The sequence below is a fragment of the Perca fluviatilis genome, chromosome 4 (assembly GCF_010015445.1).
Source record: "Perca fluviatilis chromosome 4, GENO_Pfluv_1.0, whole genome shotgun sequence".
NCBI classification, from domain to species: Eukaryota; Metazoa; Chordata; class Actinopteri; order Perciformes; family Percidae; genus Perca; species Perca fluviatilis.
In genome coordinates, this window is record NC_053115.1 from 8,191,656 (window position 1) to 8,219,524 (window position 27,869).

At 42.3% G+C, this 27,869-nt stretch overlaps 2 protein-coding genes across 4 annotated transcripts; both read left to right on the plus strand.

Annotated features, from left to right (window-relative positions):
* Positions 1-47: 47 nt before the first annotated feature.
* Positions 48-9,032, plus strand: rae1 (ribonucleic acid export 1). Of its 2 annotated transcripts, XM_039797255.1 has the most exons (13): positions 48-135; positions 801-908; positions 1,059-1,163; positions 1,381-1,473; positions 1,567-1,653; positions 1,738-1,824; positions 4,465-4,536; positions 4,647-4,754; positions 4,975-5,081; positions 5,252-5,327; positions 6,578-6,772; positions 7,751-7,836; positions 8,442-9,032. In XM_039797255.1, coding segments are annotated over exons 2-13 (1,107 nt in total). In that variant the 5' UTR covers positions 48-135; positions 801-818; the 3' UTR covers positions 8,443-9,032. The 2 variants fall into 2 exon arrangements, with proteins under 2 accessions (XP_039653189.1, XP_039653187.1); XM_039797253.1 differs by lacking the exon at positions 8,442-9,032 and having other exon boundaries at positions 7,751-7,840.
* Positions 9,033-10,624: 1,592 nt separating this feature from the next.
* On the plus strand, positions 10,625-21,183 carry LOC120557172 (RNA-binding protein 38-like). Of its 2 annotated transcripts, none has more exons than XM_039797256.1 (4): positions 10,625-11,064; positions 13,300-13,423; positions 13,981-14,035; positions 19,333-21,183. In XM_039797256.1, the coding sequence occupies exons 1-4, from the start codon at positions 10,852-10,854 to the stop codon at positions 19,673-19,675; spliced, it is 735 nt and encodes a 244-aa protein (XP_039653190.1). In that variant the 5' UTR covers positions 10,625-10,851; the 3' UTR covers positions 19,676-21,183. The 2 variants fall into 2 exon arrangements, with proteins under 2 accessions (XP_039653190.1, XP_039653191.1); XM_039797257.1 differs by lacking the exon at positions 10,625-11,064 and adding an exon at positions 12,686-13,149.
* Positions 21,184-27,869: the final 6,686 nt, after the last annotated feature.

The following is a 27,869-nucleotide window of genomic DNA, read 5'->3' on the forward strand; positions in this document are numbered from 1 at the left end:
TTGCATGCCTTTACCCGGCTCAAAAACGTCACCAAAATGCGACACACATAGGAACTAGCGCCACATTTTCGATGCGCCAAATTATTTGGGCATTTTCAGCCTTACGGTTTATAGCCATAATTTGACATATTTGGGGTATGTATCGTAATGTAGTTATGAGATGTTTCTACAGATTATAGAATGTTTAAATACGGTGTTTAAAAATGTTGCTCAGACACGTTTTAATCCAGTAACGTAAACTAACGTGACTGCCACAGTCTCAAAACTGATTTAGCTAACGTTAGCAAGCGGTGAATTACCGTATCATGTTTATTTTCTAACCGGCATAATGACTAATAGTAGTAACGTTACATGCGCTCAAATGTATTTTAAATAACGTTATCATACACGCTTATGCCCATATATTATCATACTAGAAACCGCTAGCACATAACTCAGAAGCTAGCAGCGTTAGCTAACTGTTAACGTTAATGTTAGCGTTTATATTGGCTGTCCAGCGTGTTTTCTATCGTCCTGTCGGTTGACATGAGTGTTATGATAAAGGACTGGTAGCAAAATAGTGTCGTGTGAAGCTGTGGCTTTAGCTACCTCGCGTTATACACATGCAGTATTTGCTTACCCTCCTTATTTGGATTCAACGTTACGCCCAGTTTGCATCAGCGAACGAGAGTTACCTGTTAACGTTACCACTATCTGGCTTTTGATGATATTGATGCTTAAAGACGGCAGTCAGAAGAATGTAGTCTGCTATTGTGTAAGTAACACCGTGCCACTGTCTTCTCTCTCTCTCTCGGGCGTAGGAATAACGTTAATGTACTATGAGTTTATTTGGGACAACCTCCGGATTTGGAGCAGGAGGGACCGGTGTCTTTGGAAACGCAACAACAGACAGCCATAACCCCATGAAGGTAAACCAGCGGAGTAAATGACAAAAGCATTTGACATGTTTTAAAAAAAAAAAAAAAAATTGTTATGATGGCTTACTGAAAACTGTGCCTTCACCTGTACTACAGCGTGATGTTTTTCTGTGTTGTTTATGTTTCTGTCTTGTCCTACAGGATGTTGAAGTGACTTCACCTCCAGATGACAGCATCAGCTGTCTGGCTTTCAGTCCCCCCACCATGCCAGGAAACTTCCTCATTGGAGGATCCTGGGCCAACGATGTGAGTTATTCATTTAATCATAATAATGTTGAACAGTAGTAGATTGTGTGATTTAGTGAAGATTATGGATGATCATATTAATTTGTGTACAGTCCATAAAAGGAGGAGGATCCCTTCACCAGGCTTGTCTTTCATGAAGCATTACTTCTGTACTTCTTCTTAGATAGTATGCTCCTAAGTAAACACAGTTTAACTATGTGGTATCATCTGTCTTTAGGTCCGGTGCTGGGAGGTTCAGGACAATGGACAGACTGTCCCCAAAGCCCAACAGATGCACACAGGTCCCGTGCTGGATGCATGCTGGAGCGATGTAAGTCTCACTGTACAAAAAATGTAAGCTCTGTAGTCGATGCTATCTGCTAGGCCATGGAATAATTTATGATGTGTTACTCACTTTAACCAGGATGGGAGTAAAGTCTTCACTGCTTCTTGTGATAAAACAGCCAAGATGTGGGATCTTAACAGCAATCAGGCATTGCAGATTGCACAGGTTGGATGAGAATTCACAGATCAACTATATGGCCATAAGAATGAAGCAGAATCCTCTTACACCGCTCACCATTTCTCTTCACAGCATGACGGTCCGATCAAATCAATCCACTGGATAAAAGCCCCGAACTACAGCTGCATAATGACTGGCAGTTGGGACAAAACACTGAAGGTACAGCAGCACAACGCACATTACAACACATCTGAATGAAAACCAGGGGCGGAGCCAGACGATATAAACATTTGGGGCTTAGCCCAAACCTAGGGGGGTCCAGTGGCATGGTCCCCCGGTGGAGATTTTTTTTTTCCCAATTACGTCAGCTAAATGCACTATTTTTCAGGCTGATTGAGATAATAGAATGCCTAAAATTCTACACACTTATACACTATCTGGGAAAATGATGATAGTTACTCCGTTAAAAAAAAAAAAATCACCCAGTAGAGCCTACAACCTATTTTGTATTTAATTGTTCTCCAGCTGTAGTGAATCCAAAACACCAACAATGTTAAGGATGACTCATTTTCACCCCTGGCAACTAAAAAGAGGCAACCATTATCTGACTATTTTTAAGTTAGCCTACATAGGTAAAATTGGAATTTGGTGTAAACATCATTACTAATCTTAAGAGTTCTGTTTAGTTTGTGCTTAGCTGATAAATTTGCTACATCAGAATCTATGAAATGGAAAAAAGAACAATTGAAGCTTTAACTGCACAAGGTTTATTGTGTATTTTTAAACAATACACAAGTAATAATAATGTAATATAATAAAACAATAAAAATCTGTTTTAAAACAAGAACAATTTATTAATTCATGCATTTCAATTTATAAAAAAAATTATCCTTAACAGGTAAAATAGAAACTTAGAAAGAAAGCAATACAGGTGAGGAGGGTAGTGATGGTGTCGAGTGGAAGAAGAGTGACAGCACTTCTGATAATCCTGCAAGAAATGATAAGCACTAATCAATCGGAGGCAAAACATACAACTAATAATCAAACAAACCTAACACCTTTTTTAGGGGACATTTTTTGGCCTATGGTATCCACCTTATTATTCACGGAAGAGTGGCACGGACATTTGTAAATGGAATGCGTCTGGCTTCCGATGTCATCCGCTTAGTTATTTCTAGCTGTACAAAAAAGCTTGTTATACTTCTTGATATTGGAAACTGGTATTTTTCTACCCTACCCTATTATTTTGATGTATTTGAATTTGTCATAATTGTAAACACTAGTTTGTAGCACAAATATTTTTATCATTAATAGCACTTTGTTATTCATCTCGTTATTTCCCTATGAACCGGAAGTCTCACACATTCACAGAAAATAGCTTACTTAGCTTCAAAGTTGAAAAATAAGGTGGATATACTGATTGCATGTTGTGTGGCATAAATGGATATGCATATGGACTATATGAGGGGTGGGGGGAAAATAATCGGTTCACATATGAATTACGATTCCATCTTCTGCGGATTCAAACCGATTCAAAAATCAATCTAAATGTTTAATAATGTGATGATGCATTATGAATGAAGCTTATACTTGACTACCGAAGTTCATATCAATATCTTAACAAATAGAAATAGTCCTAAATAATGTTCAGTTTAGTCAAGCACATGTCAAGCTTTTCTTGCGATCTTTCCTTGTACAAGTAGGCTACTTTAGAAACACATTCAACATGGACACGCAAGCGGTTTTCTGTGGTAACGAACAAATACCATTACCCGCCTATAAAGAGAATGAACATGTCCTGTATCAGAGGCTAAAGTATTAAATATTGAGAAGGCAATGGCCTGTATTCTATATCTCTGACTCCAAACAATTTTGATTTATATGAGCTTATCATCAAGATTAAAACAATAAAAGGTAGTAAAAGTAAAAAAATATATATTTTACTTTTTATGTAATGAATGTAGAATATATTAAATATTTACTTTTTAAATTAAAGTATGGGGGGGGGGAAATCTTTTCCACTGATATTGATGCATCTGTACTTGGAATTGTTGTCATCAGGAGGAGGAAATAAACTTTCTCATGTCTTTCTGATCTTCTTTATCACTATATTTCTCAATTAGTCTCTCTTCTTATCCCACTAATGTGCCGAGATTAGCTGTAAAACATGCCCTGAGATAACTTAGCATTTGATACAAGCTGTGTGTTTTCGGTTTTACGAGTGCAGCGGATTCACAAACCTGCAACACTTGTCCGCGGTTCATCTGACGCTGCTTCTGAATCACTCTCCGGCCGGTGAGGTCTGTTACTAGTGTTCCTATTCCGTATAAAAAAACTTTGTTATATCCATAACTTCAGCTGGTTAGCCAGTAAGCTCGCGACACCGATGAAACCTACAGCATGACAACAGCCCGCCAGCCCCTGATGACAAGTTAACGATGAAGAAGAAGATTTATATTCTTCTTCGTTAGTTTTTATTGGCAGTTGGCAAACAAGCTGAGTGATGCGCGATGCATTACCGTCTGCCACCACGCACGGTAATAGAGCTTTTGTCCGCTCCAGTCAGAAAGACTGAGAGAGGAAATGAAACAAAGTTGAAGTTATTTTAAAAAAACCTGAACATCTGAAATATGATCGGCCATTATGCTTCAAAACTGCTTTCTGGTTAACTTTATTTCAGTCACTTATGGATCAGCATTTTATCAATAGTCAATGGCCTCTATTTTTGTCTTGTATCTATTTGTGTAGATGCCTACATTTAACCATAATGATAACTTAAAAGAGCTAATCAGAGAGTGGTATATCAAATATTTGTAATGGAGCACTGAGAATCGTGACCTTTTTTGTTTTTCACTTCAGTTCTGGGACACTCGCTCTCCCAATCCCATGATGTCTCTGCAGATGCCAGAGAGATGCTATTGTGCAGATGTTGTAAGTAGTTCATAAAGAATATGACATGCATTTTATTACTTGGGGAGTAGATATTAAATATGTGGATCTTCTTTTTGTGTGTTTTTAACCTCTGTGATTGTAATATGTAGGTGTACCCCATGGCAGTGGTTGCCACAGCTGAGAGAGGCCTAATAGTGTACCAGCTGGAGAACCAGCCCTCTGAATTTCGGAGAATAGACTCTCCTCTCAAACATCAGGTGAATTTTCCTCTAGCATGGAAATGTTTTTTTTCTTTGTCTTTTCCCACTTCTAATATCTCTCGGTATACATTGTGCCACTCATTCTGGTAGTTTTTTGTACATCCAGATTCATTTTCTTTGACTTGATGCGAAATCTAAAGTAAAACGTCATGACATATACTACTGTTAATGTATGACTGTCTTTGATCCAATGTACTTTTCTGCCCTGGTCCTGCAGCACCGCTGTGTTGCCATATTCAAGGACAAGCAGAACAAGCCCACTGGCTTTGCACTGGGAAGCATCGAAGGCCGAGTGGCCATCCACTATATCAACCCTCCAAACCCGTGAGTGTCTAAAAGAATTAATTTCTTACAAGGGAATGAGTTTTGGAAGTCTTGGTACAGGTGTTTCTTTAATCCAGTCAAGTGCATGCATGTTTAATTATTGTTGTTTTACATAATTTAAAAGACAAGGCTCTCTCGGTCAAAAGCCAAATGTTCCCTATCCTTTTCAGAGCCAAAGACAACTTCACCTTTAAGTGCCACAGGTCGAATGGAACCAACACAACCACTCCACAGGACATCTATGCTGTAAGTTATGGACTTCAAAAAACGTATTGACATTGTGAACAAAATGTATCTTTTGTGCTCTTAAATGAGATTTTATTATCATATTTTTATTGGAACATAGAGAAATTATACCAGTTTATGGACTTTATTTTCAACAGTTGTGATGCAAAGTGTAGCAGCAGACCTTCTGCTTGTCATACTAGGATAAACCGAGGTGGAACTAGGAACATTGGTCATACATACATGCATGCTTTCTTTCTTTCTTGATCCCCAAGGACAAATTCAAGGTCCCAGTAGCTTACAGACATCACACACAACATTCACATACATCACAAACAGGATGATAAAAACGCAAATCCACATGAATAGCATGGACAATAAAAGAAAAAATCCTAAATAAAAAATCCACATGAATGTACTATGGGATGTATAAGCATGAGATGCTTGGTGACAGGGCAGGGACTGACCCTGTGACTCGGTATGAATTGTAAGGTGCTCTATGAGAGTGTGTGTCTTGGTGGTAGTGCAAATAGGTCCAATAGTGCAAGGATAAAGTCTAGAGACCAGCATTAAATATGGACAATATAAGAGAATAATGTAGACATAGTAATATAAAAACTATAGCAGTGCAAGGATAAAGTAAAAAAAAAAAAAAGACATCCAAACATAAAAAATATGGGCATTATAAGGGAATAAAGTAGACGGTAGGATAGACACAAATCAGCAAATCAACTGCTCCTTCCAGGCAGTGCTGCCTGGAAGGCACCGTTGGGGGCAAAAATACACAGATAAACTACAAATCAACAGTCAATGTTAGAGGTTTGAAATAATAGGGTTACAACCATTGTTCAAGTATTAAGTTAGATCTCAGTCCATGCTGGGGGAAGGAGGGAGGGGTTGTGCATATGGGATAATATTGCCAGTAAGCAGCAAACAGTGGGCCAGTGGACAGTCAGTACATAACTGTTATAGGAGGTAGTGGAAGTGGTGCCTTGGAAAAACGTTATGTAATTAATTACACCTGTGTTTTTTATCTTATCTGCAGTGAAACAGGTCTGTTAATAGTGTTTTCATTTAGGGCAGTGCATTTTTTAATACACCCCTAATGGTATAATTGCAGTATTGGTAGACACCATGTTGCTGGACAGCCCTGGTTTGTCTTATCTTTTCACAGACTCTATCATTACAATATAGTCACTCTGATACACTAACCAGCCAAGTTATAATGTTTCCTTATGTCTCATCTGCTGATTTCCATTTTCTCCCGTCAGGTGAATGCCATCTCCTTCCATCCTGTCCATGGCACACTGGCTACTGTGGGCTCAGATGGGCGCTTCAGCTTCTGGGACAAAGACGCCCGCACCAAGTTGAAGACCTCAGAGCAGCTCGACCAGCCCATTACGGCTTGCTGCTTCAACCACAATGGCAACATCTTTGCGTATGCTTCCAGTTACGACTGGTCGAAGGTAGGAGGTGTAAAATCTTTAAAAAAAAAATACCGTAGGGACGGTCCGTTACCCTACTGTAGGCCTATAGGCTATTCAATAGGGGTGGGAATCACCAGAGGCCTCACGATACGATATCATCACGATACTTATGTCACGATACAATATTATTGCGATTTTAAACATATTGCAATATTCTGCGATATATTGCAATTTATTACCTTTTTTCCAACTTTAAATTTTTAAGGACAATTTTGTCAACATTTGTTTTATCTAACAAGATACATTTCCATGTTTGTTCATCTCCTTTCAATTGTATTGCTGAAAATGGGGATTGTCAGCAGACAGACTGACCAACACATATATCATAAAAGATCGATACTTGGCGTCTGTGTATCGATACAGTATTGCCACGAAAAATATCGCAATACTATGCTGTATTGATTTTTTTCCCCCACGTCAGTGACAATTTTTTTAATCAATATTTTAAAATAGAATAGATGTATTGACAACACTATTGTATTGGTATACAAATTAGCTACAACAGTGACAGCAGGTACCTTATGTAAATCACAAATGTAAAACTAAGGAGCAAAATGTGCTCCTTGGGAAAAAGATACGGTAATGCCCTGTTCATACTAATCAAATGAACTGCACTTTGCGGTCAAGTGTAGACGGATCCCTTACTGCATTATATTTCATTATATTTTATATTTTGAGTTTCTGCCACCAGAATTTTGTATTTTCCTTGACATAAATTAAGACTTTTTTTTTTTTTTTTTTTCCTTCCTGAAAGTGTATTAGAATGCAGGAAATGAAGTCTTTGATGCTCAAAATTATCTGAGGGAGGACCCCCAGACCCCTGCTTCATATGTGTCCCCCCTCCCCCCCCAAAGGCCCATTTCTGAGCCAGGAAAACCCCTGGGTGGGCACGCACCTCATGCAGGCCTTCTCTCATTTCATCTTTTTAATGTTGTGCATCTCCTCTGAATTCCTCAGGGTCATGAGTACTACAACCCCCAGAAAAAGAACTACATCTTCCTAAGGAATGCTGCCGAGGAGCTGAAGCCTCGGAACAAGAAATGGTGAGAGAAGGGCAGCCGCTGTCTGTAAACCTGGAGACCGCAGTCACTGTACAGGGATGCCCCACTTCCTCAATACCCTTGTGACTCGCATTGGGGCCTTTCAAGGCACCCCATGATCCCATGCATGGATCTGGGCAGTGACGGTAGTCATGAGTCTGATCTCAGTGCTGCCATGTACTACGACAAGTAGCCATTTTGTATGGGAGTGGTACTGTACTGACCTGAGTGAAGTCATTTTGAAGGCTTGTGTGGTTTCTGCTGTAATGGTGTATACAAGCTGCATTCGCAGCTGTACAGTCTGGAATTTTGGCATGAAGCCTGTTAGAGCATTTAGCTTGTAAGCAGTAAGGCTTTGAAGTGTTTGTTGTGAAATTGAATAGGTATTTAAAGACTGTTATTTATTAAATTGTGTAGATAATGGAAATATTCAGGAAATATTGAACATAGGCAAGCAATGATTTACAATAAATCGTGTGCAAGGATTGATTTTTGTCTGCTGAAGAGTGATTTTGTGCAACAACAAAAAAGGACAGTGAACACTCTTTCAGAAATAAACAAAAAGTAAGAAATGTTCTTTGTGACTGACTGCTCCCTCCTGTCTTTAGATTCGTCGTGCCAAGTTGCATCTCTTGTGGGGAAATGCGGAAGACCTGCTGCTTTAGTGTGTGTGTGTGTATACGCTCGAGACTGACATCTTCCTTTCGGCAAACACCTGGACCAATGCCGTGGTGCTGCATACTGTGCATGGACCAATCAGAGGGGCCTACCCAACCTGGAGTTGGTGACAGCTGTGTGACAATTGGTCTTAGAGGTCATCATAAAAGGGGAGGGCTTTATTTGTCATTCATCTTGATGTTTCGTTTTTTTTTTTTTGTCCAGCTCCATTTTACAGCTTTCCAAAGACTTTTCATTCTCTTTTGATTTGCTGTTACTCAGTGGTTTAGCTCCATGAATGAAATTGGGATGTAAAATAAATAACTAACTGCATACTATTATATTTTGAACATGTTTATTCCAACCTAAAGGGGGAAGGTTAAAATGAACCTATTGTGTTTGCTGTTTAAATGTTTGTTGGGGATTCACGGAACTGTACTGTGCATGAAACCATGAACCACTGTCGTGTTTCAGCTGTAAATCTCTTCATCGTGTGGATCAACACATCATCAAAACGATAAACCTTGGACATCTGTATCTCATGACCCCTCCCGTCTCCTTGTTTTAACAGAAGTTAACCAGCAGGTGGAGCATTTTGACTTCCAGTGTCTCTTAACTGCAGCAGTTACCTGAAGAGAAGTTAAAGAGCTAAATGGGACAAACAAGATCAAAGCAGGACAGTGGGGTTCTTCATCCAGGTTAAGTCCTTTTGATAGGGATACACAGCTGGAAATGGGATTTATCAAGAGGATATGAATGAAGCAGCTACAAAGGCCATGTGTGAAAAGTGAACCAGTTCATGGAGGAGAAGGTGTGAATTAAATGCCTTTTTATTGAGGTCATTAGAGTATCACCTAACTGTTAGCTTGACCCTTGGTACTTAGCAGTGGAACTCCAAGGCACCGGGGGCGGGAAGACATGCTGTTGCCACAGTTCACCGGCTCCTCTGAGCTTTCATGGGGTGAGGCTAGTACCACTCTTCTCAACCACTGTTTCCTATACTGTTCATTCATTCAAGCTGTACAAGTTTCTCTTAACTTATTGAGTTCTCCAGGTTGACTGCACCCATGATAATAAATTAGGCTGGCTCCTATAAGCACCAGAAGAGTAATAGTATAAATATATAATTGTATTTGGACAGTCAAGCAATTACAAAGCTTACTGTTGGATTGACCTGTTGCTGTGGACCCTTGGATCTACCCTATCCTGCACAGATATCAGTGTTTATGAATAGCATGTAGGAACGTGTAGCAAGCATAACTATGGCACTGGAAAAAAATAAGAGCTTTGAGCTCAAGTGCACACTTGTTCCCTTTTTTTGCTAAATGTGCCAATCATTTGCTTTTATGATAGGGTAATAAGAGATGGCCTGTTGTGGCAGGCCCAATGACATTTGTCATTCACAAAAGAACCCTCTATACCTCTCTGGACTTTGATATTGCCTCTCCAAAAGGGAGTAAGAAATAATCACACTAACTTTGTATATAAATAGAGTAGTTTTAAATTAACAACCCATGGCATGTTGTACTGTAACACTATTCAGACTCCAATAGAATATATTTGTGAGACCACATTAGGTCATCACACTTTATTTAAAAAATTTAAAACTAGAACGTTAAGAATATCAAAGTAAGCCCTTTGTCTGTGATGTGATTTTCGTTTTATTGAGTAATCAAGTGATAGGATATTTTTAAAGTTAAGATTAAAAATCCAGCATAATAGATTATAACGTAAGGCTTAAAAGTTTGTGTTTTAGTTGAAGTGGTGTAGTTTCCCTTGTCCTTTTTGTTTCAGCTTGCACCAATTGTATTTTTGCTTGTCGCGATTATAAAGTGAAGTCACAGCAAAAGTATAAAACGCATACTTTAACGGCTGCTTATTAAAGTTTGGAAAGGTGATTCAGGCCAAATGCCGAGACAATTACTTCCTCGTTACAGTAGTACAATGCACCATGTGGCAGAGCCGGGCTTTTCTTTGTGTCGTAAAGGACAAAAGCAGGTGCAGCACAGCGCCGGCGAAGGCGGACCAATGGGAGGAGCCGATGCCCAAGTTGGCAATCATCGAGTACGCTGATTGGGCAATAGTTATTTGTAGGCGTGGCCAGAGTCATGGCATATAAAACCTCCCGGCGCTTATTCTCAGCAGCGAAGAAGCAACCAGTTTGGATGCTACCGGAACAGCCCACGCAGCGTGAATCATAGTTGTCATCAGGTTGCTACAACTTTGAGCGAAGGTCATAACAGAAAAGGAAAACTGCAGCATAATATATTGAAATAATCATTTTAGTTTCACTAATGCTGGGACGTTGTTAAGCGCTTAGTATATTTTCAGCGTGCCTCCGGTCTTCTCTCCTGCTGACCAATGCTTCTGCATCAGTTCATGAACGGAGCTCTGGAAGTCATGCATCCCACACCGCTTCAGAAAGACACTACTTTTACCAAAATCTTTGTCGGGGGGCTGCCATACCACACGAACGATGCTTCACTGAGAAAATACTTCGAGGCCTTTGGGGACATTGACGAGGCTGTGGTGATAACGGACAGACAGACCGGTAAATCCAGAGGATACGGCTTTGTGAGTACAAACGGGACAGCCGTGCACCATCCACCATGAGACCAACACGTAGCTCTCATTCACAACTTTTAACACTATCAAACCACATTACAACTTACTTATTTGTTGTATCTCCGCCATACAGCTAAGTTCCCCGCGATTTATTTATTTATTTATTTATTGCGTCTGCATAACACTTCTATGTAGTGTTGGTGTCTCTCCGCCTCTCTTTATATGGGCATAAATATAAATGTCCATACTTGTTACTAACGTTACTGTACGTAATCATTAATGTCAAAGGTAATCCTCCACTTAAGCTTACTCGCATAATTGCACAGCATCTATGTTTTTTCGCCTGACTGGCTGTTATTTTAACTTAATGAGGATGAGGGATCACACACAAGTTGATGGGTAACTAAGAAGATTATATTTCAACATATGTCTGATGCCCACCCCCAACCCAATGGAGTCCCCCTTTAGTGTGTGTGTGTGTGTGTGTGTGTGTGTGTGTGTGTGTGTGTGTGTGTGTGTGTGTGTGTGTGTGTGTGTGTGTGTGTGTGTGTGTGTGTGTGTGTGTGTGTGTGTGTGTTGTGTGTGTGTGTGTGTGTGTGTGTGTGTGTGTGTGTGTGTGTGTGTGTGTGTGTGTGTGTGTGTGGTGTGTGCACTGCACTGCACTGCTTTATATGGTTATTTTGGAGCAGTGGGGAGGTTGACCTTGCACACCCTGCCCTCCATTGTGAAGGGCCGGAGCAGTCGGCCGTAGCATATGATTTGCATCATATCTTGGCTGCTGAGAGAGAGAGAAATTCCTATATCAACAAATTGGCTCTTTAGTAGTCTACAAATTTAAAGTTATATTTGCCTTTGGTCTTTTTGATTCAGTAGACAGTCAAAGCCATACAACATACTTTGAAGTTCATAAAATATAAACTGAGCTGTACCTGGTCTTCCTCCCTTCTGATCTCTCAGCTCATGGTGTTGTGTGGGAAAAGTGCTGTTTACCGCTACATTAATCACTAGTTGATTCTTGGCCAGAGTTGCTTTAAGTCAGATTAATGAGAAATATTCAAGGACCCCTGTGATGTCTAATTTTAACCTACAATAATGGGTGACTTATCCTGTTCCAGGCAGATAAAGTTATTCTGTCTTTGGCACAAAGCAAAGCAGCACAAGAAATGCAAATATTTACCAGGACCTTGAAGAGACACATCAGTACTGATGTACTGTCAGGCCAAAGAAGGAATGGAAAACTGTTATGGGTGCATGTTTATTTCTAAAGTCAGAATTCTAAGACAATTGCTCTCTGTGTTTACACATCAGCTCTGAGAGGAAAGCTGTCCTGTGAGTCTAGCAGGCATCCAACGGCTGTGGCTGAGGCTGGAGTTTCAGGTTTAACAGGCTCAGGGCAACGTGGGTGCTGCCCAGGGCTACGGCGTGTATACCCGTGTTAGATTGGCACTTTATACTTCTACTGCACACTTTTTGTGGGGCATGAAGCAACCTGCTTATTCTGTTTTCTGAGCGTTCCAGTCGGAGAGGTAGCTGGCGGCAGAAAGGGAGGGAGGCACCCCAAAGCTGAGCGCACCTTTTTTCTAAACACACTTTAGAGGTGGATTAGTAGAACCCCCCCCCCCTCCACAGCAAGGCTCTTCACAGTGTAAACACAGCCTTGTTCCTTCCTGTGTGTTCACAACACAGGCCCTGGAGTGGGCTTAGTTCCGGATCCTTCCACTATGAAGAGGCATACTGCTTTTAAAAACGTCCTCTTAAACAATGCAAGCCGTGGCCTACATTTACTGCTCGGTCCACACACCGAGGTGACTGAACCCTCTGAGTTGGCAGAATGTGGCAAACAAAACAGAAGGACTCGTCTAAAGCCAGGAGGGAGAGAGGAGGGGTGGACTAATACCAATCTCCTTAATATTTTATCCCTAATTGGATAAGCTCCTTGTTGCTCTTCCCAGAACCATATTTCAGCAGGTCTGCCTGTGGCTGAGTGGCAGTCAAGTGTCTGGCTACTGCTGGTGTGGGCAGTTTTCAAAGCTTATCATTGTGCTTTGTTTGTAGTTTCCCCTTTTTCGTCAGAATCATAACAGTGGAAAGTCTGTAAGGGAAATTTTATGTGGTTTTGGTTTTGTTTTTCTTGAATAGTTGATGTGTCACCAGCCCAGGACGTCTTGCTGCCATCTGTTCGTTACATGAGATAATGATTTTGTTCCTGTGAGACCTTGTTGACAAGCCTGACTCTGTCACCAGGTGACGATGACGGACCGAGGAGCAGCAGAGAGAGCCTGCAAGGACCCCAACCCCATAATCGATGGCAGGAAGGCCAACGTGAACCTGGCCTACCTGGGTGCCAAACCCCGCAGCATACAGACAGGTGAGATATGCCGTTCCAAGGTAACTTCACCCAAAAGAAACCTATGGTGATTAGAACATAAAACATAGAACATAAGACAAAATAAAATTGGTTTAAAACTAGAGCTGCAAGCAGGTATACCGTGGTTCACTGTCTCGGTCCAATAAGACAGTCAATATTAAAGTCAAAGTCAACTTTATTGTCAATTCGGCCATGTGTACAGGACATATAGAGGATCGAAGTTACATTTACATGTATAGAAAAAGAACAAACTAAACAAAAAACAAGGGTTTGAAAATACTAGGATACAAACCAAATACAAAGTGAAGTTAAAGTTGCAGTCTAGACTTTTTGGAGGCAGAGTTAGGATTTTATTTTTATATACCAAAAACCTTTCTGTGTCCCGAATGCATACATGCTTTACTGTTGCTTATTGCGCATTTGTAACTGTTGTTCCATTTGTGGTAGGTTTGAAACAGGCACTGCCTCTGTCTCTCCATGCCCTCTGTGTATTGTTCTCTGGTCCTCCTCTGTAAATGCAAATGTGTGTGTCTGACAGCCGGCCTCCTTTCTTCCAGGCATATCCATCGGAGTGCAGCCCATTCACCCAGCACTCATCCAGAGGCAGTATGGGTAAGTGAGCGGGAGTGGGTGCTTGTATTACACTCTGTGGGATGCCACTAGGCTACTATTTGTTTGACAAACAAGGCCTCTGGAAAGTACATGTCAGTTTCTGTGTCCACATGCAACTCCAGAAGTAGTCTTTTAGCATATTTGAGTTTTGTAGGGCTGGGTGATGTTTCACATATCTGTGGTAATAGAAGAGCATTCCAGAGATGAATGTGTGACTTACTTGTGGACTTCTGTCAGGAGCCTCTTGGCTCGTGTTGTTGTGTACATGATTGGGCTTTGTCAGTGAGAAGACTTCCTAGAAGTGGCTGTGTTGTAGAAACAGCCTGGATAGCGTCTAGGAGCCATGGTCTGCTGAGCAGCTAATGAACATTTCACTGGAGTAATGAGTCTCCACCCCCTGCAGCTCTCAGATATCATCTCTCAACACTGTTCATGTTATACACACACGCAACCTTTAATCTGTTTGGAAGATTAAAATACCATTAGAAGTCAAGTTTACAAAGTGGTTTTGTGTCCAGGTTTTGACACATAGTGCTTATAGAAATACAAACTAACAAACGGCAACATTTATGTTCATTTGTTTCATGCTAGTGCTGAAACAAATGGTTGATTATTTGATCAATAGAAACCCAAACAATCTTCTTAAATCTTCTTAAAGGTCCCATGACATGGTGCTCTTTGGATGCTTTTATATAGACCTTAGTGGTCCCCTAATACTGTATCTGAAGTCTCTTTTATATAGACCTTAGTGGTCCCCTAATACTGTATCTGAAGTCTCTTTTATATAGACCTTAGTGGTCCCCTAATACTGTATCTGAAGTCTCTTACCTCAAATTCAGCCTTTGTGCAGAATTACAGCCACTAGAGCCAGTCCCACAATAAGCTTTCCTTAATATGTGCCATTTATGTGACTGTAGTTTAAACAGTAAGTAATAGCAATTTAAATTTGAGGATTTTCTGTTTTATCTATCTATTTTTGAATGATTGTAAATTGAAGATCTTTGGGTGAAAAAAAACAAAACGCAATTCACCATGGGCATTTTTCACTGCTTTATGACATTTTACATACTAAATGATTCATCCATTCATTGAAATAAATGATGAACAAATCTCGTTAGTTGCAGCCTGGAATATGTTTTCAGGGTAGAGATGAAACATTAACAGATCAACAGGAAATGAACAGGCAATTCTGATAATCTGTTAACAGTTTAACCCATTTTCAGCCATAAATGACAAAAATTAACTGATTCCAGCTTGGTCAAAACAAGATGGATTTCAGCTTGCCCTCTGGGAAATTGCAACGGCACTTTAAAATATTTTTGGATGGTTCATAATGTAATTAATCGAAAACATAACTGTCCGATTAATATCTAATGAAATAATCAGTAGTGTATATGACTCCAGAGCAAGTGAGTGCTTCATGGAACTCCCAGGACAGTCCGCATGGACGACGACAAAAAAGAAACATTTGGTGGTGTCAAAAAGAGACACGCGCGAAGTGTACATCAGCCATATCCTCTGGAAAATCTTATTGGGTCTGAATGATAAACCTTGGAGTCCACCAGGGACGTGTCCCATCATGTTCCAAGACCTTAGGCGGACACTGGAAAGTCCCTCCAATGTCCGTGCTCCTGCTGCCATAGTGAGCATGGATGGCACCGAAACCCTGAGGGTTTGAAATGTGGAGCACAGAGCTGCTGCTTTGAGGCATGTGCCTGACAGGTGCTGGCTCTTATTACAGCCTTTTACACCCCCTTAATCTCCCATGACCACCACCCCAGAGACGTAGTTAGGCGCATGGAGCACCTGTCTGCTTGCCAGCCTGCCTCTGAGTTTCCTCTGGCGGGTGATTGACGCAGGCCTCCCTAAGATGCAGAGCGTACAAGTGGCTTTTCTTTCAGCCTCTCTTCTCTCCCCAAACACCCCACCCCCCCGCGCCCCCCGTGATAGCATATGGTGTGAGGACATGGTCTGAAGTAGGATTTTGAACATGCTGGAGCATTGCGTCTAGCAGTGGTGTCCTTGTTCAGGCTTACTGCTGTGTATGTGTGTGTTTAGCTGTTGTCAGCAGATGCTGTGGACAGTGGGGGCCAGAGGGGGGTCACTGAGGCCAAGAACATAGTTTTGCTGGGGAGGGGAGGCGTTGTCAGTTGGTTTGCAGATTCATCTCCTCTCATGCCTCACCACCTCCACTCCGTCTCCCTATGCTTTCCCACATACGTATCCCTCTTTATTCCTTTTTTAAACTTTAATTTCTCCCATTAAAGTGCTGCCACTACTAGTACATGAGATCGAGACACTGAAAACTGACACCTCTGTGTGACTGGGAGGGAGGAGGCAGGGGGACGGGGGTTAAAGAGGAGATTGAGGGGGAGGGTATCTGGGTTTATTATGGGACTAATGCCTAATGAGGCAGCGTGCTCCCTAGGAAACTCACCTCTCCAGGTGCCAAACAAAAGATCTTTTTCCCTCCTGCTCTTAAAGAATATTCACAATCCTCTTAAACAAAGAGGCAATGAATATCGAGCTGTCTTACAAGTATTGTAAGCTGTTGTTTAATTACCCCACCCAGTCCAGTCTGTTTTCACACTTTGTGTTGCAGGGAGTCATGCACTAAAGGTCATTTGTGTTATTGTGTAGAAATATTTAGCCGTTCGGTGTGATATCGCCCAGGCTTTTCGCATTAGCTCATTACGTTGTCTTCATGATGATGATGATGATGATGATGATTACTTTGGCCTGTAGTTGGGGAGCATTTTCTCTCTAGTGTCTCAGCCTGCCATCCGCAGAGTGACGCTATGTCAAACACACACAGACTGGCCGTCAGCATAAAACCAGCTGACCTATGATCTTCTGGCCTTCATCCACATGCCCCACAATCCACTTGGCATCTGGCATCTCTGTGGCCCCGGGAGCTCGCTACTGTCCCCAACTTGTCCCTCTCGTCTCTTTTTAGATGGAAGCTAAAATTACATCTCCATCTTTCTGGGCACACCAAAGATATAATACAGGAGTGCTTTGTCCATCCTTAACTACCTTTTAGGCTTACTTTTATTTACATAATTTTTTCTATTCCACTTTACCTTTTCAGTTGATTTTAAGCCTAGATTAAGGCAAAGAGCCCGTGGCAACACACAGCCAAGGCCACGGCGAAGGCAGACTCATTATACATGATGCGAGTGAAAGCACATATGCCCCACAGCATTAATGTATGGCAGTCTAAGAAAGCTGTGTGTGAGAGTGAATGCTTCTTTGTACGTAGCACTGTGAGGGCAAAGTGTAGATTGCGCTCATGCGAGAGAGGAAGGGGGGGGGGGGTTACTTACTTTAATTTGCTTATGCTTACTTGTTACATGCTACTGTTATCTGGTTTAATGTATGTCACTTTTTTTCCCTTCACGCTGAGCTTCTGTATCTTGTTTCTACCACATTGTTTGAAATTGTCCTTGTGGAAAAACAGTATTTAAACCATTTATACAGGTTTCTTGGCTAATGCTGCCATCAGCCCTGCTCTATATAGGTTTGTATGTTTGCAATGTCATATCATAGGTTGGTTTTTCTTCGTTATTCTGAATTTGATGGGACTCTTAATTTGTAACCGTACATTTCTGCCCCCCCCCCCCAATGCTTCTTGATGACATCTCTGTATTGACTTGCTGATACAATAGGACCTTAATGTTATTGCTGACAATAATCATTGCTATCCAACCTTCTGCCATGGTTGCTCTCGGCTGCCAGCTGACCGGTGTACCAGCAGAGGATCAGAAGATGCCCACAGTGCAGGACTAGCCCCCGAGGAGGGTTTTGACAGAAAATGTCTGATCGCCCCCCATCCTCCCTCCCTCAGCCAGCCTCTCTCCAAGGTGCCAGTGATGGCTTGAGAGTGCAGTGCAGTGTGCTGTGATGGATTGGAGTGGAGTGCCTTTTTTATCTTTTCTCTTTTGTGTGATATGAACAGAAGAGGTTTTGCTGATTGCGGTGTGACTCTTTCCCTATTATGGCATGGTTTGGGGGTTTGCAGTTGTAACTGGTGGTGGGTGGGTGGTAGGGGGTGTGGTGTGTGTGTGTGTGTGTGTGTGTGTGTGTGTGTGTGTGTGTGTGTGTGTGTGTTATTGCATGCTTATTTCTTTTGCGGTGTTGACTTCATGGCTGCCCCTCATTACTGATCCTCTTTGTCTCCTGGAATGAATCTGTAAAAAAATTTAAATTTAAATCCAGTGCATGAAGGCAGAAGTCAAGATCTACTCATCAGTACTGAGAAGCAGCTGAGGAGCGTACGTCAACGTGACATTTGTTGTGACTATTTTGTCTTTGTCTCGGGATGTGTGTCAGTGGATGTTTCCCCAAAAGCGTAGTATAAAAGATAAAGGCTCTCAAAAACAATAGTCCGTTACATCACCTTTTCCTTTTAGTAAAGGAGGGGGTCTTCTTCTCTCTGCCACAACCATCCCTCCCTGTAGACAACAAACCCAGGAGAGATGCTTCAAGTCCTGACTAAAAATAGACTCCTAAAGACCTCTCTTCTTCCCTTTCCTCCATGGATAAAGCACAGACAGAAAGAGAAGAACAGACATCACAGCCCCCAGACCCCACAGCTCTAATCAGCTACGTCTGAAAGCTGGCCCATGAGACACGGCAGAGCCTGGCACCCAACCCTGATGAGCTCCCCCGCCACCATTACTCCCCCAGCTAGAGAGAGAGAGATGTGTGTGTGTGTGTGTGTGTGTGTGTGTGTGTGTGTGTGTGTGTGTGTGTGTGTGTGTGTGTGTGTGTGTGTGTGTGTGTGTGTGTGTGTGTGTGTGTGTGTGTGTGTTTGTGTGTGTGTGTGTGTGTGTGTGTGTGTGTGTGTGTGTGTGTGTGTGTGTGTGTGTGTGTGTGTGTGTGTGTGTGTGTGTGTGTGTGTGGCAGCTGCTGTTAAAACACTCTGTTGATGCCTGAGCTTGAAAACCTGCCAGTAACGGCTGACTCTGTCATTCACCCACACTACACCCCTCCCGTCTACCTCGGCAGGCCCTACCTAACAGGTTTTGTAGGTTTACTAACTGACACAAACTGAGGGTTGAGTCACCTTCGCCTCCTAACCTCCTCTGTCTCTCTATTTAGTCTTTTAATAACCGTGGATATCCGTGTGACAACTCTCTAATTCAAAACGCCAACAGAGAGTTTATATTCCCAACATGCTCGCCCCCTGGGAGCAATGTAAACAATAAAAGCCCTGAGATTTTTTCTGTTCTGGTGCTTCAGCCCCCCCCCCAGTCTAATAACCCCCCTGTTTGGTCTTTTTTCTCTGTGAACAGGTTGGCCCAGCAATATGTCTACCCCCAAGCCTATGTGCAGCCCAGCCTGGTGCTGCCCACTCAGGTTTCCAGCTCCGTGAGCACCAGCCCCTACATGGACTACAGCGCAGCCTACACCCAGTACGCTCAGGCAGCCTTTGAGCAGCAGTACCCGTATGCCGCCTCCCCAGCTAGCTTCCTGGGCTACAGCTACGCCACCAGCCCCACAGCCACTGCCGGTCCGGCCGCCGCCGCCACAGTTCCAGCCACCGTCCACCCCACCCTCCCCTCCGCCACTGGCCAGGCCCAGGCCTTCCTGCACTATGCCCCGCAGCAGCACATCCAGCCGGACCGTATGCAGTGAGTCTGTGAAGGAAGGGGAGAAGAAGGAGTGGTACAGGTGGTGGAGGAGGAGGAGGGAGTAGGGGATGCGGACCTTTGGACAGAGGATGGCAAAACGCCCTACAGGGTGACCCCAGCTATCATCAGCCGAGGCTTTCAGGAAAAAGGGTGGGACTATTGCACTATACGATCAGGAGGAGTCGTTTGCTCATTGGTTAAGGGGTTGGGAGGGGTTGGAGGACTGTCGATGTTCAAATTGGGAGGCTAAACAGCAAAGTATGTGATCGCTTCCAAGGGCTTCCAGAAGCTGACACTTCATTTTTTTTATTATTATTATTTTATCGTCATTTATTGTTGTATTAATGTCATTGTCAATGTTTGTATGCCATTATTATCAATGTTATCATGTTTTTGGCTCAATCAGTGGAAGTTATGTGTCCATGGTACATAGTAATGATGGAGAGCTGTCTGGGACATGTCACACCTCTTTCCTCCCGACTCCAGAGCATCTGGGGCGGATATGAAGAGAACTGCTGCTTTAAGACACTCGGGGACAGTCAGAAATGTGGGGTGCAGGGTGAAGACATTTTGGGGATTTGGAGAGGCACGTAGCCTGCCTTTCTGCCTATCTGTGGTCCCATCCTAGTGCCATCCACAGTAAGGTAGAGCACTGACTGCCCCATGAACAAACCTCCAGCCGTTAGCTCCCCAACACAGGAGGACGATGAGAGATTTCACCTCAAGGACAAAATGGAACGAAGGTTTTCAGTATACAAGACATGTTTTGAGACTGTGATGTTAGGACTACACTTTTTTTTTTTAATTCTTATTAATTAAAGAGGCCTTAATGAAAGAGAAACTCCTTTTTGAATCTCCTGATTTTTCAAGTGCTCCCCCCACCACAGAACCAAGTGCAGAGAGCCCTCTGTAACTGGCCTTTCAGCAGTCAGTCACTTTGCTCTGGCTTACTTGGGTCTTGATAATTTCAAATGGATGTAGATAATCACATGCAGTATGTGGGCCATGGGGACCAGGAGCGCTGTGCATCGTTGTTAAAAGGTAGCTGACACTGAGCTTAAACACCAGTGTATTTTCTTTCTTTTTTTTTCCTGACTGAGATTGTCACAAATTGTTGCTCTCAAAAGGACATTCATGTACAGCAATTTAAAATGTTTTCAGTCATCAAGTACATTTACAATATTTATATGTAGGTATTTATATTAGGAACTAAGTTAAGATAGCTTCTTTTTTTGTTTTGTTACTATGACTATGGTTGCAGCACTGATTTCATTTAACCTGCAGAGGCACACCTGCAAATCCACAGGTGTCGTATTCATTTAGTTTTTTTGTTCTTTCACCATGTCAGTGGATTTGCCCGGGTGCATGGCAACTACAGTAGATGCTCCTTTGTAGATCCTTGACCGGTTTGCATCTGAAATTCTCTAGAATTTTTCAATAAAGATGTCTTTTACAGTCCCTTCAAGAAGCCATAACAAAAAAAAAAATGGAAATAAAGACTTTGTACTTAAAGTTGACTCTTGACTTCTTCTTTGATAGAAAAAAATGAAGCACCAAAAATAAAAGTCAAAAAAGGTCCTTTTGTCCTTTACCGACAGACTTTAAAATGCCCCCACTTGGGTTACTTGTGTTTTTTTTACTTGGGTTACTTGTGTTATTGCAGTGTCACTGTATTCAGAACAAAACTGAAATGCAGATCCTGCTTCGATGATACTGTGAAAACCCTGTGGGGTGATAGGGTTCACATGTGTGTGAGTGTGCATGTTATCAAGGCTGTGTGTGCTGTTAGATCCTGTACAGGGGTGAGAGGGGGGGGGCAAGAGGCCCAGACTTTTATCAAGTCCCAGCTCCACCACCTGCCAGGGGTGCTGGGTGTTCCCTCAGCCAACACATTTACAATCTTTCTCACTGAGAGTTTTCTGTATTGTTGAAAGGAGTTTTTAAACTGCTAAACAAGCTCTGCTGGTTCTGTTTCCCAGCAGCGTCGCTACATGTTTGTGCTTTCTGTACATCAGTTACTTTAGAAGATGTGTCACTTCTAAACCTTACTTAGACCTGACGAACAAAACACAGGCATACATCCATTGTCTTACACACACACTACTGGGTAAGTACACGTGTAATATATCCACCCAGTAATGATTTACAATACGGCCTTGAGTTCAGTAGATGTGTTTGTGGTCCTTTGTTTGATTGTTCAGACCGTATTTACTCGTGAAATTTTGCACGTACACTAAGTACGTAGACAGTGTGACGCTTATCTTAGCCCTTAATGGGCTCCAATATCCAATTTTTTATTTTTTTCCCACCTTGACAAATTAAAAAATTGGATCTTTAAACTGTTTTTCCAATTTTCTGTTTTTATTCAGAGGATCAGAAATTTAGAAAATCACAAAATTGCGTCTGGGCTCCAATTATTCATAATACTGCCATGGTATTCTCTCCCTCGTTCCGCCTAGCTACACCCCGCCCCCCCACTCGGAACTATCAGTCGCAAGCACCTCTGACCCCAAAGTCCGTCAGTTTTTCATTTTGGTCCATATGCAGTTAATGACCTGCATATTCCGCAAAGTACAGGAAGAGAATACCATTGCAGTATTGAGTAATTGGAGCTCAGACACAATTTTGTGATTTTCTCAATTTCTGATCCTCTGAATAAAAAACTAAAGATCAATCTTTTTAATTTGTCAAGGTGGAAAAGTTGGATACTTGAACCCATTTTTCTTTTTTTCCAAATGTCCGTTTGTGCTTAGAAAATTGAACTGATAAGCGTTACACTGGCCGTAGACACCTTGCCCTTTAAACTATCATGTCAGCGGGTTTCAGTTCATATGATCGTTTTCTGATCTCTGATAGCAAGGCTTTCTTTCAGTGTCCCAAGTTTGTTTAAGGGTTCCTCCTGAAATTTAGAATTCTACTTCCATTACGTTTGGGGCCATGCAAGAAGCAGATAAAAGTAAGTCTACAGCTGTACTAGCAGCTCTGTGAGGTTGCTCTTGAGATAAATGCTAACATAAACCTGCTGATGTTTAACAGGTATACGACTTTAACCCTGTTTACCGTCTAAGTTTAGCTTGTTAGCATGTTAGCTAAGTGCCAGTAAACACAAATCACAACTGAGGCTGATAAAAATGCCATTAGTTTTGGGGGTATTTGGTCATAAACCAAAGTATTGGACAAACATTTTGGGTTCCGACATACCCCCACTCTGACGTTGATGTCTAATTGTTGGAGTGGCGGCACTTCCATTGTTTTCAAACGTCCCACCACTCCGACAATTTTTGTTTCCATTAGGGTTAGGGTTAGGGGTTAGGGTTAGGGAATAGCAGCATGTCGGAGTGGCGGCATGTAACCAAACATTTGAACATTTCACCTGATGGTAACCTGAAGGTTAGGGGATCACCAAAGTCAGAAGACTTAGTCCTCTGAGGACCATGCATTTCTGTATAAAATGTCATGGCAATTCATACAATAATTATTGAGATTTCAAAGTGGTGAAATGACTGACCAAGAGGCTGGCATTGTAATGCATATAGAGCCACACCGTTAGCATTGCTAACAAGAATGGACAAAATCAAAGCAGTTTTTAGATTTAGATTAATAGTAGAGATTGTAAGGATTCCAAAGTTCACAATTCATTCATGACGTGGACACCTCCGAACCAAGTTATTTGCAAACATGAGCGTGGAATTAGTCGCTGCTATGAATCAAAAATTGCTACGACATTTCCCATAATGCAATCTCCTCCAGACCCACAGCAGACATCATGCAACGGATTTCACAGGTTAAGTGAGTGTGATGAGTAAACTGACCTTGATGCTCGCCCCTTAAACAGATTCATTGAAGGTGTGTTGATGTACAGAATATATCAGCTTTTTCTTTTTCAGTGATAACAGCGTGGTGTTTTGTGTTCAGGAGCTGTGTCTAGGAGCAAGACACCGAGGTGTAAGTAAAAGAAAAAGCTTGATAGAAGCCACGCAAGTGTCTTGGGACATGCACTTTTTATAGCTGAACCACGTCACAAATTTTTAAACACTTGCGTTCAACAGAATTGATGGCTGTTGCTGTGTTTACTGGTTGTTACTGTAGTGAAGCAGCTCTGGTCCCCCTGACTTCTCGTCGCAGTTTATCTTTCACTATCTCACCTCCCTGTTCTCTGATTGTGAGCTCACTCACACATTTATTTACTCAACTTTTCTGCTTGTCATTTGTGTTGTTTTTTCTTCCCCTTACATCTCTTCTTGTCTTCCTCACTTCAGCACTCGTGGTTCTGTTTCTCCTCACATGCCACAGTAGCCCCCTATGCTGAGTCACCATTAGGCCTCTCTCTGTCTGTCACTCTGTCTCTCTTTCACATGCACATGCAAAAAAAGGTTCAGTCAAATCTTACTCACCACATGCTTCTCGCTCTGTCGTGCAACTCTGACGTCAAGGGATTCCTCAGAACTGTCATAAAAACAGCCCCCACCCGCCCCCTTATCAGACCTCAACTCAACTTTAATCACAACCAGGCAAAGATACAGTTTTCATGATCTAAATACAATGTTGGAGGGCGCCTGGTTAGCTCACCTTGTAGAGCGCGCGCCCATACCGAGGTGTGCTCCTCGACGCAGCGGCCGTGGGGTCGACTCCGACCTGCTGCCCTGTGCTGCATGTTCTCCCCCTCTCTCTCCCCCTTCATGTCTTCAGCTGTCCTATACAAATAAAGGCCTAACATGCCCCCAAAAAAATCTTTAAATACAATGTTGGATAATTTTGAGTTGGCCTGAGTTTAGCATCTTATATAAAATGTATTCTGGTTACATCATCATCAAATTATAATTTCTACTTTTTCTGTATACAAGCCTACATACTTACATAACAAATACTGTGCTACTACAGCATAAGTTTATCATTTTGGGCTTAATTGACAAAACTACAATAATAAACAATTATGCTTTGGACCTCAATTTAGTTTATGCTAGCTGTGTATACAGTAAGCAATTGTAACAACATGATTAATTACATCTGGACAAAGCGGAGTAATACCATTAATTTGATGTCTTGTCTTAATCTCCTTTGAAAGTTAATGCTTTGAAGAGAATCATAAATGGTAATTTTATGAGCTCCTTATTTTGCAATGGGCTATGGTCATGCATTAACATTATTTCACACAAATGCTCCCTTATTAGATTACCCCTAAAACCCAAACCAAGCATTTTGCACCTGACTGGCCCTGTCTCTAAATCCTTCTGTGTCTGTGTGGCACAACAGAGTCCAGTCCCACTGTCTGGGCCTGGGGAGTGTTGGTGCTGTGGCCTCAGATAGGCTATATTTACCCAGACTCTCAGAAGAAATGACCAGACCCCAGAAACCCATCACATGCTCTTTCCCGTGGCCTTTCCCCATGCCAATAACCCATTCAGATAAGGTGGTCTAGTCTGGAGACAGTCAGGTTTGAACGAGAAGTAAAGACAGTCAGTAAGTGAAGGGAAAAAGTGCCTGTTAAAGGTGAGAGTGATGTGCAGGATTGTATAAGAGCAACCAATTAAGACAGCCTGTGGTCATCAGTCATAATACCTGGGCAAAAACACTGCTTCATACTTCATGATTTTATTTGGTGTATTAACATTGTTTATTTATTACACGCCAAGCTAACTAGGGAGAAGTAGGACAGATGAGATTAACTGTAAGCAAGGGGAACTGGAGCTCAGAACAACAGTAGGTGATAGAATTTCTCCACAGTTGGGATACCTGTGCAGTGTTGTGCTGTGATTAACCATTATCCCAGTCTGCGATGCCACCACAGCGCGAGGAATGGCGCTTAAGAAAGTATTGCTTACCTTGATGACTACAATAAGTGGAGGAGGAGGAGGAGGAGGAGGAATGTAGGAATGAAAGAAAAACTCCAAACAGCAACTCCTATGTTACAAGAATGCTGCAAACCTGGACGAAGGGTTGTAGGATGAAGAGAAATAAGCAAATGAGGATTCACGGCAGTTCAACTAGGTGCAAAGCTGGCAATAAACTAACAAGCTGAGCAACATTCAAATGAGTACCGAACAATTCAGCAGGTTCAGCCAGTTAGACTGGGCTAGTCTAACTGGCTGAACCCGCTGGAGTCTTAAACCAATATACTTTTGTCTTCTACATAAACATGTCCCATTGTCCCTCCCATGGCCTAGTCAGGGATCCAGGCTGTTGGTGAAAAAGAACAGGGGTGAGTGAAGCAAGAAATTAATGTTCCAACCCTTTAAAGTGAAGCTATTTCACATTTGCTTACCAGCAGGCACTGTGGCCACAGTTATAGGTTAAAGCTAAATGCTAAAATGTACTGTAACAGCAGCCAACCACCATAAACTACAGGTCATACCAGACCAACTAAGGCAGTAGAAGCAAAGCCCTGAGTGTATTGATTTGATCAGGGTGCATTTTATCTCTTATGAATTCAACTTTTCATTTTTAGGAGAATACATGTGCTATTTTTTTCTTACATAGCGTACCTTTACTGTAGAATGCAATTGCGCTTTCTTTCTCGTCACCTACTTCCTCATCAGGAAACAATAAGCCTTTGTATTAAATAATGAAAAAATCATCAATATTACTTGTGTAGAGAAATTATCTCTGAAATAGTGTACATACATTTTAAGGTGCGAGCAGCTTGGTAACTTTGGTAAGCCAATAAAAATGTTACTGGAGAGTGACTAGGAAAGTGTATCCATGGCAGTGGAGTCTGGGTGTGATAAAGATTGAGATATTTGTGGATCAGTGTGAGTTTTCAGGGCTCTGGCAGAAATAAGTGCTTATCCAACAGCAGGCCTGTATCCTATCAGCTGCACTGATGGCCCTACACGCCACTCTCACACCTCGTACTCCTTCTGGCACTTCTGCTGGGGCAGGTGATAATGAGGTGAGCCAGAGGCGATAGCCCCACACAGGACTGATACTTGTGGTAAAGTTTATCAAACTTAACGGCAGTGAAGAGCAATTAATTAGTGGTGAGACAGAAAATGCCTGAGAGCTGGAACAGGTTGCACTGAGTGAAGTGAAGCGATTCCAGTCTCCAGCTCCGAAATGTGATCTGAGTTTGTCTGCCTCAAGCAGAGCCTGGGGAGGTCCATCAGAGCCGCGTTGTAATCACAAGCCCTGACACCCCCCCACCCCCAAACAGCCCCTATCCAACCCCCAACAGAAAGCGGAGCTGAGGCGCCACAGACGCTTTCAGTCTCACATCCTCTCCTCACACCACGTCACACCAGTCTGGCAGCGTCGGCATGCACACACAGAAATTATTTTTCACCCGCCAAACGTGGCGCAGGGGTGTTTGTTCAGTGTCATTCTGCACATGAGCAGCTAATGTGGCATGGGTAACATCCAGCAGTGGATAGAGTGCAAGAAGACGTAAAGCCAAGGTGTAAGTGTTAAAGCCAACGGTGAAGGGAGGTTAAAGTCTTGTTTACAAAATTGACGCCACATATCACCAAAAAATGCCTTGACCAATATTTCTGACACTTCCTTGTTATATATATATGTGTGTGTGTGTGTGTGTGTGTGTGTGTGTGTGTGTGTGTGTGTGTGTGTGTGTGTGTGTGTGTGTGTGTGTGTGGTGTGTGTGTGTGGTGTGTGTGTTCATAAGATGTTCAGACCAGAGGGAGGTTTGTTGGTCCTGTGACACATTTCCTTATCTCTTGCCAACATGCTTGTACAAACCAGCGCCTCCACCTCGACCTCAAACCCAGCCAGCTGCTGTTGGGGGGTGGGGGGGGGGGTCAAAAAAAGAGGAGGAAGGGAGAAAAGGAAAGAGGGAGAGGGGGTGAAGTTAACTACAACAGGATCAGCAAAGAAAGAGAAAGAAAACACAGACCCAGTGCTTGACAACTACTGACAGCTGAGCTTCCTCTATCAGCGGGGCTTTCACGACCACAAACTGACATAGTCTCACACATAACACACACACACACACACACACACACACACAGATCGATCCACTTCAGCTGTACACATAGTAACTGAGTGGTCATGCACAAATTATACCCATTTTCTCTCTCATGCAGAGTTTGACATTGACTCTGTCAGACTGTACTGTGGAGTTGTTTGTGTGGAAGAGGAGCTCTTATGTAACAAGTGCTGATGTGTGTGAGTCTGTATGTGTGTGATGTTATTTGGTTGTTTTTCTTCAACTTGCCTTTGGTGCACGGTCTCAGCATAGACAGCCACGA

What these genes read in the sequence shown, in the direction of transcription:
- rae1 (XM_039797253.1), top strand. Translation starts at nt 819, where the DNA reads ATGAGTTTATTTGGGACAACCTCCGGATTTGGAGCAGGAGGGACCGGT. An exon ending in GAGGATCCTGGGCCAACGAT is followed by an intron (nt 1,164 to 1,380) that starts GTGAGTTATTCA and finishes ATCTGTCTTTAG; the next exon opens with GTCCGGTGCTGGGAGGTTCA. An exon ending in CCAGTTACGACTGGTCGAAG is followed by an intron (nt 6,773 to 7,750) that starts GTAGGAGGTGTA and finishes TGAATTCCTCAG; the next exon opens with GGTCATGAGTACTACAACCC.
- LOC120557172 (XM_039797256.1), top strand. Translation starts at nt 10,852, where the DNA reads ATGCTTCTGCATCAGTTCATGAACGGAGCTCTGGAAGTCATGCATCCC. An exon ending in AATCCAGAGGATACGGCTTT is followed by an intron (nt 11,065 to 13,299) that starts GTGAGTACAAAC and finishes CTCTGTCACCAG; the next exon opens with GTGACGATGACGGACCGAGG. An exon ending in ACCCCGCAGCATACAGACAG is followed by an intron (nt 13,424 to 13,980) that starts GTGAGATATGCC and finishes CCTTTCTTCCAG; the next exon opens with GCATATCCATCGGAGTGCAG.